This window comes from Dysidea avara, chromosome 1, assembly GCF_963678975.1.
Source record: "Dysidea avara chromosome 1, odDysAvar1.4, whole genome shotgun sequence".
NCBI lineage: Eukaryota > Metazoa > Porifera > Demospongiae > Dictyoceratida > Dysideidae > Dysidea > Dysidea avara.
This window is the reverse complement of record NC_089272.1, coordinates 1054057-1067157: the sequence shown is the minus strand read 5'-3', so window position 1 is coordinate 1067157 and position 13101 is coordinate 1054057. Positions and strand designations below refer to the sequence as shown.

At 41.5% G+C, this 13101-nt stretch overlaps 3 protein-coding genes across 4 annotated transcripts in view; 1 reads left to right on the top strand and 2 right to left on the bottom strand.

Annotated features, from left to right (window-relative positions):
• LOC136252219 (uncharacterized) overlaps positions 1-10483 on the bottom strand; it is a 181781-nt gene extending 171298 nt beyond the window's left edge. For both annotated transcript variants that reach the window (XM_066044617.1, XM_066044624.1), the window contains exon 1: positions 10403-10483. The gene's annotated coding sequence lies outside the window, so the exon portion shown is untranslated. The remainder of the gene's footprint in view (positions 1-10402) is intronic.
• Positions 5304-6104, bottom strand: LOC136242199 (uncharacterized). Its single transcript, XM_066033628.1, has one exon. It carries the CDS (start codon positions 6102-6104, stop codon positions 5304-5306), a length of 801 nt encoding a protein of 266 aa, XP_065889700.1.
• A 1696-nt stretch (positions 10484-12179) lies between the features above and the next one.
• LOC136242190 (uncharacterized) lies at positions 12180-12816 on the top strand. Its single transcript, XM_066033617.1, has 2 exons — positions 12180-12205; positions 12276-12816. Exons 1-2 carry the CDS (start codon positions 12180-12182, stop codon positions 12814-12816), a joined length of 567 nt encoding a protein of 188 aa, XP_065889689.1.
• The last annotated feature ends 285 nt before the right edge of the window (positions 12817-13101 follow it).

The following is a 13101-nucleotide window of genomic DNA, read 5'->3' as shown; positions in this document are numbered from 1 at the left end:
AGGAGACTCTGACTATAGTATTGTCAATAGTCAGGTAACTAAGAGCTTAATACTAGTCATAATGACGTCTAATGAGGTTTTGGGAGAATGACCATAGAGATGTTGGTACTTATTTTTCATTGAAGCATATGATCAGATCCGTGGATACATCTAAGAGACTAGAAGAATCCGTGTACTCTAAGGTGCTTCTTATAGAATAACAGGGAAGAATATAAAAGGTTAGCTTACATATCAGCATAAAGAATTATAATATTGTACATTAGAGAAATAGGAACTTTAGAATTCCAGTAGACTCTGACAATGATATTGTCAATAGTCAGGTAACTCAAGAACTATATTTATTATTATTGATATTGCAGTTTTCAAAAAGAGTACTGTCAATTACAAAACAGACTAAGAAAAAATCTTACTTATATGCAGTATACAAGACTATACACATTGATAAATTATTGAACAGTTGCTAGTCCAGCTAGGCTGTGCTTGAATTGGTCAATTTCTGTTAAATCAATTACATGTTGGCATGGCCGCCCACAGGGGGGGAGGGAAACTGGGGCATTTTGCCCTGGGCCCCAGGAGACCCATTAAGGGCACATTGAATACCTGTTTAAAAGATCGATATACTCTAATAGAGCAGTCAGCTCTAAATATTCTAATAGAGCAGTCATAGTATTCTTCAGAGGAGCAGTGCAGAAGCTTATAGATAAGGAGATATGGTTGGTGAGGGGTAGTTATTGTCATTGTCAGCAGGTTGTGACCTTTTTTTTTGGTCTTCAATGTACAGCTTGGGTGAAGTTGTGATTCAGAATGGTAACCTCCTTGCCTCTGGTGCCCCACTTTAACTCTTTGCCCTGGGTCCCTTAATTTCTCTGGGCGGCCCTGCATGTTGGGGTAAGGAATTCCAAATGTTAATTGCGGAGGGGGAAAAAGAAAATTTATAACGGTCAATTCTAGTCATCAGGGTTAAAAATCTTTTGCAATGGCCTCTGGTGGGATGAATGTTACAGTTAGGAATAAGGAAATCACCTTCAGTAATATATAATTGTAGGTATACATCATTAATTTCGATTGATGATCAAAAATTATTGTAATTGGATTCTATTCTTGGGTATAGAGATAATATACCCAAGAATATAGAGAACTTTAAAAGTTTCAGGTTAGTGGTTATGACTGATGTGATTATTAGTTGTTAGCGTGGATTGTATGTCAAGAAGTGTGTCTCCTCTAAGTGTAAGTGATATGGCACTTTGTGTATCTGTATCCTCTAATTCAATCCTTGATCCAAAAAGGATGTTAGTGTGAATGTGTGTCTTCTCTAAGTGTAAATGATATGGTACTTTGTGTATCTGTATCCTGTAATCCAATTCTTCATCAAAAATCTGTAATAACACATACCCATGTGATAATACATGGGTTAGGCACTGGAGGATGAACGCAGACGGTAGAGCTTGTATGAGGCCCTTACGACCAACCAGAGTAATTTTATAGAAATATGGTGTGTTTGTTCTGCTTGACCTTAGCATTATTAGCAGTTTAGGACAGGATAGTTGTTTGATATTTCTGATGCTGATGAATAGTTTTGCATAGTATTCACCGTGCTGTGTCATTTGGCTTGATTGCTTGTGGGTTCATGACATGAAAATGGTAACTATCTATATTATAATCCAACAAAACATTCTCAAGGTGGCTTCAAAATCTGAGCCTTTGTGTAGTAGCGGTCTTCTATCTATCAACGATACCGAACCCAACAGTAGCACAGCAATGATCAATAACAATCACCACAACAGTTAACAGTACAATGTGGAGATCACGAGACTAACTTAACTAAATATACAGGTGTATCAACTACTATTTTATCATATGTGTACTAATTTGTCACATGTGTTACATAGCCTTCCTCTTCCTAGGAATACACCCTGTATTCAGTAGCCTAGTGTTGTACAAAATCAGCATAACGGGACGGAGGAGCACATTGAGTACGCTGAGAATATCGATGACTTGGGGCTGGTGGAGTCTCTGAATCATCTACCAATTCAATGTTTGCACCAACAAGTTGATGAGATATGGGAGGAGATTGCTTAGTACCTCCAGATGAAAACTGTGAAGGGGAATGCAAAAAACAGGTGTCTACATGACATAGTTTAAGTCAATCAAAATACACCACTTTGACTTTGAAAGATCTTTGTGTGTTCTTGATACGATAGTTGTTGTCTGATACCTCGTCAACCACTTGGTATGGGCCAGTTAAGGCTTGTAAAACTTCTTGAAGGTTCCTTGTGGTACAACAAGTTAAACAACCAAACCAAATTCCAAGAGCTGAAATGATGGCCATGGATTTGTTTGTTGTAAATTTCCTCTTGTCGCTCCTGATGAATAGCAATGTATCTACAGGCCTCTGCAAAAGTTTCCCCAAGACCTTGCTCAACTTGGATACATACTGAGGTATGGAGTGTGTACCTTGCTCAGGAGTTCCACACATAACACCATTTGGTAATTGTGCTTGTCTTTCAAACATTAAGAAGAAAGGGGAGTGATGTGTACTAGAATGCTTGATGACATTGTAAGCCATACACACCCTCTTGATGTAGTCTTCCCAATCAAACGGATGGGTATCAGTACAAGTTGCAAGCATCTGGAGAAGAGTGCGGTTGAACCTCTCAATTAGACCATCTGATTGAGGATGGTAGGGTGTGGTTCGGGCTTTATCAATATGAAGTAGTTTGCAGACTTCAGCAACCACCAGTGATTCAAATTGGGCACCCTGGTTGGAGTGTAGTTGTCTAGGTACTGAAAACCGACAAATAAACTCATTGACAATTTTTTTGGCTACAGTAATGGCCTCTTGGTTAGGAATGGGGTACACTTCCAACCATTTGGTAAAGTAGTCCCCAATTACAAGGACGAAAGAATTCCCAATGGCGGATTCAGGCAATGGTCCTAAGATGTCCATTGCAACAAGCTCCAATGGGGCACTCACTGGCACTGGGCATAATTTAGCTTTAGGCTTTGGAGTAGGGTTTTTCCGTCTAGCATGAACTGCACAAGTGCTGCACCATTTCTGTACCTCACTGTAATGTCCAGGCCAGTAAAAACATTCCTTGAGTTTCCACAGACTTTGCATGAGCCTAAGTGTCCCCCTACTGCTCCTTCATACAGTTCCTTAAGAACTTTGGTACATAGTGATTTGGAAACAACCAGCTTGTCACAGAGGCCCTGGCCATAGGGAGAAGGCAATCTGCAGAAGAAAACTTCTTCCAACTTTGTAATAAACATCGACTTTCCAATGTATGATGTGGGATGGATGGGTACGTGTTCTGTTGTTTACCCTCATAATTGGTCCCAGTACAGGGTCTTCAGATTGAAGCTGTGCAATTCTAGGGTCTAGTTGTGCAGCTAATGTGGTGGTTGTTACCAATGGAGTAAAAGTAGCTTGATTGTACTGTACACTGTCTCTTGCCCACAATGTTCACACTGGGCATGGGAGAGGGCAGCAGCATTACTATGTAGTCTTCTTTTGCGGTGCACTATCTCAAAATCAAATTCATGTATGGCTTCCAACCATCTTGCCATTTGGCCTTCTGGTTCTTTGAATTGTACAACCACTGCAATGAGCCATGGTCTGTGCGTAATGTAAAACGTATTCCAACAAATATGGTCTAAAGTGCTTTGTGAAGGCAACCACAGCTAGCAACTCATGGCGTGTAACACAGTATCAGCACCCTGGTTTAGTAAGTAATCTGCTGGTATAGGTAATGACATGCTCACAGCCATCATCCCCAACTTGGGACAACACAGCACCAATTTCACTGTTACTAGCATCAGTGTCCAAGAGAAATGATTTGTTGAAGTCAGGATAAGCCAAGATTGGTGTGGATGTAAGTTTCAGGCGGAGGGAGTCAAAGGCATCTTGACACTCTTTCTTCCAGGAAAAGGCAACATTACATTCCATAAGCTTGTGAAGTGGCTTGGCTAGATCAGCAAAGTTGCGGATAATCTTTGGTAATAATTGGCCAGTCCAAGAAACTGTTGTATCTCCTTGGTGTTCTCAGGGGTTGAACAGTTCTGCACCTTATCAAATTTTGCAGGGTCAACTGAAACACCATCACGTGAGACAATGTGCCCTAGGTATGACACTTTTTCCTGGAAAAAATTGTACTTCGACCAGTTGTAACTTGAGCCCTGCATTTCTTAATCGATGGAAAACAAGGTCAATGTTACGTAGATGATCACTGAAATCTTTTCCGAGGACAATTATATCATCAATGTACAGTGTTGGGAGTAACGTGCTACTTATGTAACGCGTTACGTAATATTATTACTTTTGTGGTAACAAAGTAATATAACGAAATACGCTATAAAAACAGGTAATATAACTCAAGTTACTTTGCTTACAAATGTAACGCGTTACCTAAGTAATATAATTACTGTAACGAATCTAATATTATGTAATATTATTACTAAAAGTAACGAAGTTACTAATCTTGTTAGTAACCCACTGAGTAACGCCTTGCCACAACGAAGTAATGAAGCCTACTAAGTGAGGCTTATTCACCAGCTACTTACTTATATGAAGACTTGCACATTGTCCAACAACGCAATCGTGTCACATGATAAGGTGGTAGTTTCACACGTGACAGCTTACACAAAGTAATATAATATGTAATATTATTACAGTTACTTTATTTTATGGGTAATATGTAACTGTAACTAAATAGTTCAGCTGTAAGTAATATGTAATATGTAACTAGTTACTTTTATAAAGTAACTTGCCCAACACTGTCAATGTAAACCAGGCTGGAGGACCACTGCAAACCACTCAACATCAAGTCTATCAAACGTTGAAAGGTAGCGGGCACATTACAAAGACCAAAGGGCATCACCTTGAACTCAAACAACCCATGTGGTGCACAGAAGGCTGTTCTACGCCAATCAACTTGGTCCAACTCTACCTGCCAGTAGCCACTTGCTAGGTCTAAGGTGCTAATCCACTTTGATCCATGTAACATGTCCAGTGTGTCGGTAATTTGTGGTAAGAGATAAGCATCCTTTCTGGTGATAGAGTTTAGTTTTCAATAGTCTACACAATAACGAGTGCTGCCATCATTTTTCTTTACTAGAAAAATCGGTGCAGCCCAAGGGCTGCATGATGTCTGGATAACATCTTTCTTTAGCATGTCATCCAGCAACTCACTCACTTCTTGTTTTTGGTGGGTGGGATGTGCCAGACTGGTTGCCTAATAGGAGGAGAGATCCCTGTATTGATTATATGTTTCAATATAGCTATTAGTCCCAGAGAATCATTTGAACTAGCAATAATATCTGCGAAACTCAGTAACAGCCGAAAAAAAATGCCTCTGTTTCCTCTTCTGATGAGTTGTCTTGGGACTATTGAGCCATTTCTCGGATGTTACAGGAGTAGTCGCCTTGGGAGAGCGCAGGGTATCAGTAGCTGCTACACAAGCAGTATCTAGTGAATGTACCCATGCAATTGTTGCATTGTGGTGAAGTGTAACATGTTGTTTCTGAGGATTAAGCACTCGGACTATAACTTTTCTGTCAGACGGACTGACTACTGGTCCGACAATTAGTGCTAATGAATCCTTTCCTTCCGTCCCTTTTAGAAGGTATGTGCCTCCATTGCTAACAGACCCTTGAACATTAGCTGTGATATCTAGTACACTTCCTGCTGGAATACACACCATGTGTGCAACACTAACACTGGCACACTCACCCTTGGCAGTGACCGTGGTGGACAAAACAATTTCAGTTTTTCCTGGTCCAATGTACAGTGTACCTCCCTCTTTTGTCAAATCAATTAAATACCAGTTGTGTTGGAGAAAGTCCATTCCCAAAATGCCTTCACAAAGTAGAGATTCAACCACTAGCACGGAGTGAGGAAAGTTAGTATCAGCAAAACAGAAATTAATTTTACGGATACCAATGACTGTTAATGGGGTACCGTCCACTCCCACTAGATGTGTCCCATTCCACATTTCAAGTTGATCGGGCATGTTACAACATTGTTTCCACACATCCAGCCTAAGGAGGGTCACTGCAGAGCCAGTGTCAAGAAGGAAATTCACTTGTTTCACCTTTGCACGGACCATGTGGCCTGTTGTAGAATGAGAAGACGTGGCAAAAACAAGGTCAGGGTAAACCTCATCTTTACCCTTATACAAATGGCTCTCTTCATATAAGGTTAAAGGTTAGATTCAGTTTGAGCCTTGTAATCAACCTCACAGGAATGGCTCACTTCTTGTGAGGTATCCCGTTTCCCTGCGGTAGCTGTGCATAGCAATCCCTGGCAATATTCCCGGATCTAATACATTGCCAGCAAACTACTTGGGCCCACTGGTTCTGTCTTGAGGATATGGTCTCTGTTTACCTTTAGGCTCTTTGACTATCTTTAACTCAATCTCCAGCTTTGTCATCCTATCTAGCAGCTCCCTCATCATCCCAGCAGTTGTATATATCATAGCTAGTAGCAGCTACTAGAGGCTGTTCTGTGTCACTAACTAATTCAGTACTGGCCACCCTGAGTGGCATTCCTTTTTGCGGCAAATAAGATTCCATTTCCAATGTTGTAGTAACTGCTGTATCTAGGTTAGCTGGTTTATGCTGCTTAACACTAAAAGCCAGTTGTGCATTGTCAATTTGTGACAGGTAGTGTGTAAGTGCCATTTGTTCACGTGCCTCTGCTTGTAGTTGTGAGAAAGCTTTCTCCACTATGAGTTGAAGGTCCTGGGCAAAGTCAGCCCATCCTTCTTGTGGCTTTTTCTGTCATGTTTGGAATTCCGCCTGGTATCTCCCTTTCCTGCTAGCCAGCTCTAATCGGTTTTTCAGTTCAGTCTTCAGCAGTGTATAATCAGCTTGTGTCTCCGTATATAGGTGCTGGAGTGCAAGTTGGGCTCTTCCAGTAAGTCTTGCCTTCAGCCACAACAACTTTTTAGCATCATTCCACTTATTTACCACTGCTATATTCTCGAAGTGGCAGCTCCAATGTGTCCACTCCCCTTTTCCTGAGAATGTCTCTGGTAGAACTACTGGATGCATCACCATTTAAATCTGAGGTTGGCTCTTCCTCTTGGGATACCGTCATAATCCACGGTACCATGGTTTTTGAGCTGATGGCTTAGCAGGTTGCAATCACTGGATCGGGTTCTTAGATTCCCACTCGCCACATGCACAACAATCTCGCTGGTTTAATCCTGCCGACTACGCCAATGTAGTAGTTTCATGCCTCTGTGCTTTTCTGTAGATGGTTTATTTGGCTCAGAGGCTGATTATTTTTGCGTAGGCTTGCAGAATCTCTATCAGTTAAATGGGAAAAGAATTATAGTGTTGTGATGGGATTAGGGACCCGTCAATTTCGCCAGCAAAATTTTTGGCATAATGGTTGGGTAAAAGCAATGAGCAAAATGCTGGCATAATGGGTGCAACTTTTGGGGAGTGGACATAAAAATTGCGCAAAAGATCGAGATACTCTAATAGAACAGTCAGACACGCTAAAATATCGACAATGCATAGCTAATTGTTACAGGAACAACAAGTGACAATCGAGATATCCTTATAAAATAGCCACACATGTTAAGCAATATTAGCTGGCTTCTTGCTTTACATGTTAGAAGTAATTTCTGATCGAAATACTCTAATAGAACAGTCACTTTAAGGCGAAACTGTAGCTTTGCACTTGGAAATATTCAATTAACAAAGATCAGTGCTGAGCAAAATTTATAATTCTTGAGCAAAATATGGAGCATAATAGGTGAAAAATAAAAGAATTGCTGGAAAGAAAAATAGGTAGAAGAAAAAGCAAAATAGACTGGTCCCTAGATGGGATATGTGAGGGCACGGTTATCATTTGCAATTATTTGAGCAGCCTTATTATGTGTGCGTGGATCACGAACGAAATGGAGATCACTAAGTTTGGCAGATGGAGCAGCTATTGATGAGACATCTTATTGACAGTTGTGACAGATATATTCCTTTTTGCTTAATTGTCATATTTACTGTTGTTTCATTGTGTGTATGCTTTAATGTGTTTTATTTAACCAATAATAATAATAATAATAATAATAATAGCTGTAGATGGGCATGGGCGATCATTGCTGGTAGCTGCAGAAGTGCATGAATCATCATCATTGGTTGTACCAGGACATGGGTGATCGTTGCTGGCAGCTGCAAAGGGGCATGAACCATCGTCATTGGCTGGAGCTGGGTACGGGTGATCTTTGCTGGCAGCTGCAGAGGGGCGTGGACCATAATCATTGGCGGTAGCTGGACATGGGTAATCGATGCTGGCAGCAGAGGGGCATGAAACATGGTTGTTGCCTGTAGCTGGGCACAGGCAATCACTGTTGGCAGCTGCAGAGGGCGTGGATCATCGTCATTGGCTATAGCTGGGCATGGGCGATCGTTGCTGGCAGCAGAGGGGCGTGAACCATTGTCGTTAGTTGGGCATTGGCTATCATTTATGGTAGCTGCAGAGGCCTGAGCGATTGAGTAGAAACTTTCCCAGTAAAGTATACAGTGGAGTTCGAGTATTCTAAGTAGTTCTGTACAAGGCTAGGTTAACCAATTCGTCAAGTTAGAAGTAACCAAACTGCTAATAGTTGGCAAATAAAGCCATTAGGAATAATCTCACGCTTGTAGCTACGGATAGTATCTATGGTGACTAACTAGCGCAAGCGAAACAGATTTTTTTTCGAGCTTGTTGCATCACATTGGGAATTTGTACGGAGACGTCATGTGAGCTACTTCCATTTCCAATCCCTTTGGTATATTGCATTTACACCTAGATACAACCATAGATATCTATGATACAACTTACATGTCTTGGGACAACTTTACCTTTCTATGGCGCATATTGGGTCAGAATGAAGGGGCAATGAAACTTATTCACCAAGCGCTGGGTATAGTTTGACCAGGAAGCAGGGCTGGTTTAGAAATAGAAGATCTTATCATTGGCTTCGTGAAATAGTTGGCTAATTAAATTTCGATACATTACTCACCAATTCTAACTTCTTCGCCTTTTTTAACGCGCTGAGTGGTATTTACAACACAACTCAATACTGATTCGCTTCATTACAGCCTGTACCAAATCCTGAGAAAGCGATTTTCAGCTACAACAGTCCTGAAACATGGCAGACAGCTACGGTTGCTTAGCAATTACGATGATTTACGTCATGCTGCAAATTCTCTATTGTGCAGGTACCGGGTACGGCTATTCCACAGGCATAAGCCCATCATTTACTGGACTATCAAACACACCAGCTGCATCATAGATATCTATTGGACAGGCGTGGCCCACAAAATAATATCTCCCATAAACCAGCCTCGATTTTCCCTTACGACGATGAGGCAGTATTGGTGAGGTAAAACTAAGCCCAAACAAGCTTTCAGATCGACCCGAAATGCTTTCAACAAGTTGCTAAGAAATTAAATTTTTTTTTATTTAACAGAATTTTCTACTGACTGACTAAGTAAGTAAATGACTGACTGATGCCTTCAGACAAGTGTAACTCGATAACGGCTAAGGCTTTTTTTTTTTTTTTCCGGGCTGGATGGACTGCCCTCGCCTACCACCCCCAGCACAAAGAAAGCACGTGCTGGACAACTGAATAAAAAGGACCAGATTGCTGAAAGTTTAAAAGTCCCTGTGCTCATCAATGCGGCCCATCTCAGGAGAGGCATCAGAGGAGCGATGCGAGATGGACCTACTTCCACGTATGCACATTGTAGCTGACCGAAGTAGAGAAAAAGACAATGTGCATCGGATAAAAGCCAGAGTCTGACTGTAACTAGTAGAGCCGCGGCGAGATAGATGGTCAGCCAAACGACGGTAGAAAACTATTGCCTCCCTTCCCATACCTCCAGTGGTCGCAAACACAAGGGGAGTGAAGGAGGCCTGCTCAACCTCTCTGACACGGCTAAGGCTACGGGCTTGATTTTTTCACTGTTCAACGTCGCTTCGGCCCGACAGGTGCCTTTTGGCATACCACAGTACGTACAATGTATTCTTCATGGACTTACCAGTGTCTTCCTTTGTGTACATTCATCTTTGTTGACAGAGAAAGGTGTCGATTTGGCGCGAGTACGTGATGGCTTCCCATCCTTGCAACCATTGCTTCACGCGTGCAAGTCCTCTACATCCACTTCGATAAAATCCAATAATAAATGAACAAAACAGAGCAATAATGACAGCAGGTAAGACCAGGAAAGCTTGATCACTTGTTTCTCATCCACAAAAAATAGGATGCAGGCGAGGATGCCAAACAATAAATCAAGTTTTCCTGACCTAACCTAAAAACAATACCACGGTACATAGCTACCAACGGCCCTCAAACTAACAGAATCCGCAAAAAACACACACACAACAACAACTACAAAAACAATCACAGCGTACCAGAAATAGCGTCCATTATCAAGGAGGAACAAATGAGAAGAACTGTACATTTAGTGATACTTTAGGGCGTGGTTGGGCGTGTTTAGGCGTGGTAAAATGCGCGCGCTGCAGTCTCGTGCCTAGCTAATGTCACGTGATGCAAACAATTTTTGTTTCATTCACTGTTGCTGTCACTGGACTGGATGTCTCTGACTACATTGTGATGGAAACAAATATGACATGTTAGGTAAGCTTTCTGTAATACTATGCGCCTACAGCAAGGCTGTCACAGTCTACTGTGACACAGGCGTGACAGCCTCCTTAACAGTGATGGTATAGATAATATACCCCCCTGAATTGGAAACTGCGCCGCGAGCCCATAGTCTTTATTCTGAGGTTTTCATTAGCGTTCGAATCCCGTGACGCATTCAGTAGGCGTGAGCGTGCCGCGTGATCGTTGAGCGTACGGGAAGGGCTTCAGCGGAGCAATGTCAATTGAACCAGGCAGAAAAGCTGCTTATTCAAGCGACATAAAATGGAGAGTTGTGTGGAGAAGAATAGGGATGGAGATGCCTTACAAGAAAATAGCTGAAGGCAGTGGCGTAGCCAAGGGGAGGCATTTGTCCCCCCGTCACTAAGTGATTTTTTTTTAACTTCCGTCTCAAGCTTTCCAGTAACTGACACGCATCCCAAATTACTGTTTGTGCGCTTCTACGCGAGTGCACACAACATTCAACTCGTTTGTGAATGGTGATAATAATACGATGATTTCTTGCGCGTTACAAGCAATTAATAAAACGATGCGCTAAAAATAAGGTATTCCCAAATCCCCAGGGGTTTCCCCCATATAGACACTTGCCTTCACCGAACGAAAATATTAGACACAATTCTATATTTAGCCTACACTACTCACGTGATAGTACAATTTTTGAACCTAGATTACCCGCTCAAAGTGACTTCGCAAGAGTCGCAACTCAGAAGTGACAAGTGATATGCAATGATGCTACAAACCTACGAGGTGATAAAGTGTTAAATGGACCAACTTTATTTTCCCGAGTTAATCACACTGGATCTTCGTACAGTGTATAGTGGCATGCCAGTTTAATTTTTTCACTTTGTCAGTCAGTCAGATGATCCGTCACAAGCTTACACTGAAATTCTAACAGGAAAGGTGTAGAGTTAGGATTCCGTGCAAATACATGGCGTTTGAATTTAGCCGGCTGAAGTGAGTGAGCTCGTCATACTATGCCAGTATGCTAGGACTGCAGCACAGACTATGAGTATCTGACACGTAGTTTTACTGGATTGTGGGCGAATTTGTTGGAATACAGTTGTGGCACGTGCGATGATGCTCGACGAAAATACTTATAGCAATCAGTAATGAAGTAGTTATGTAGCTAGTTACATAAGCTGTAATAATACAACACCGTATGTTGGCTAGCCCGTCACTGGGTCATTAGCCTTTTGTGCAATTATGAACAATGTCAAGTGTTTTGTGGGGGATGCCTGCCCCCCCACCATCGTCTGGCTAGCTACGCCCCTGGCTGAAGGGCTTCATATCGCCCCTTCTACAGCGCATAGAATATTCAAACAAGTTCAAATCTAGTGGCACTGTGGATCAGCAGATAACCTTTTCAGCTAGGTACAACCGTCGAACATTTGATGAACAGTGAATTACTGGTGCTAGGGATGCTAATGGAGGATCCTTCTATGTATCTGCATGAAATCTGCAGCTACATCAAAAGTGCTACTGGCTTTGGTATGTCAGGTTCTACTGTATGTCAAATCCTGCAAAGGAATGGATATACCAGAAATAAGGTGCAGGTAATTGCCCTTGAAAAGTCAATCCATTACAGATCTATTTTTCAAGCAAACATTTCTCATTTCTGTGCAGACCATTGTGTATGGGTGGACAAAACTGGCACAGATTCCAGGAATCATGTTTGTGTAAGTTCGGGTACAGTTTAAGAGGTATAACACCAACATGTACGAGATGTTTAGCCCATGGAAGAAGAGTGTCTGCTATAGCAGCTATTTCTACTGATGGACATGTAGGTGCAGAACTTACCTATGGCACTGTAAATGGAGAAATGTTTGCAGACTTTATCAGAGGTACACTAATTCCTGAGATGGAACCTTATGATGATGCAATAAAGAAATCAGGGGTTATAATGGACAACTGCTCCATTCACCATGTTGAAGAAGTCAAAAGTTTGCTTGATAATGTTGGAATCTTACTTTATTATTTACCACCGTATAGCCCGGATTTCAACCCAATAGAGTATGCATTCAGTTCAGTTAAAGCATATCTGAAGGACCATGATGAGCTACTTCAGACAGTTAGTGACCCACCCCCTATCATAAAGTCAGCATTCTTAAATTGCCTCACTGTAGACAACTGTAAGCAGTGGATAACTCATTGCAAATACTCTTAGCTTGTGATAGTATAAATAACAATTTTTTTATTGTGGTATTATGTTGTCACTTAAAAAAACAACTCATGTGTACAATAAAAAAAGTTTCCTTTCGAGCTGAACTAGCTACACTAATCAAAAAATGTTAGCTAGCTATGAAATATTGGCTCTTACAGCCAAGTCATCACACAATGCACGTCACTACAAGTTCTTGATGTCTTGTAGTATAGTTCCTTGGAGTTCTTGGAATTCAGCTTGGGAAATGGCTCCTTTCTCCAATAAGTCGTGCCATTTACTTGACTGCTC

What these genes read in the sequence shown, in the direction of transcription:
- LOC136242199 (XM_066033628.1), bottom strand. Translation starts at nt 6,104, where the DNA reads ATGGTCCGTGCAAAGGTGAAACAAGTGAATTTCCTTCTTGACACTGGC.
- LOC136242190 (XM_066033617.1), top strand. Translation starts at nt 12,180, where the DNA reads ATGGATATACCAGAAATAAGGTGCAG. An exon ending in ATACCAGAAATAAGGTGCAG is followed by an intron (nt 12,206 to 12,275) that starts GTAATTGCCCTT and finishes ATTTCTGTGCAG; the next exon opens with ACCATTGTGTATGGGTGGAC.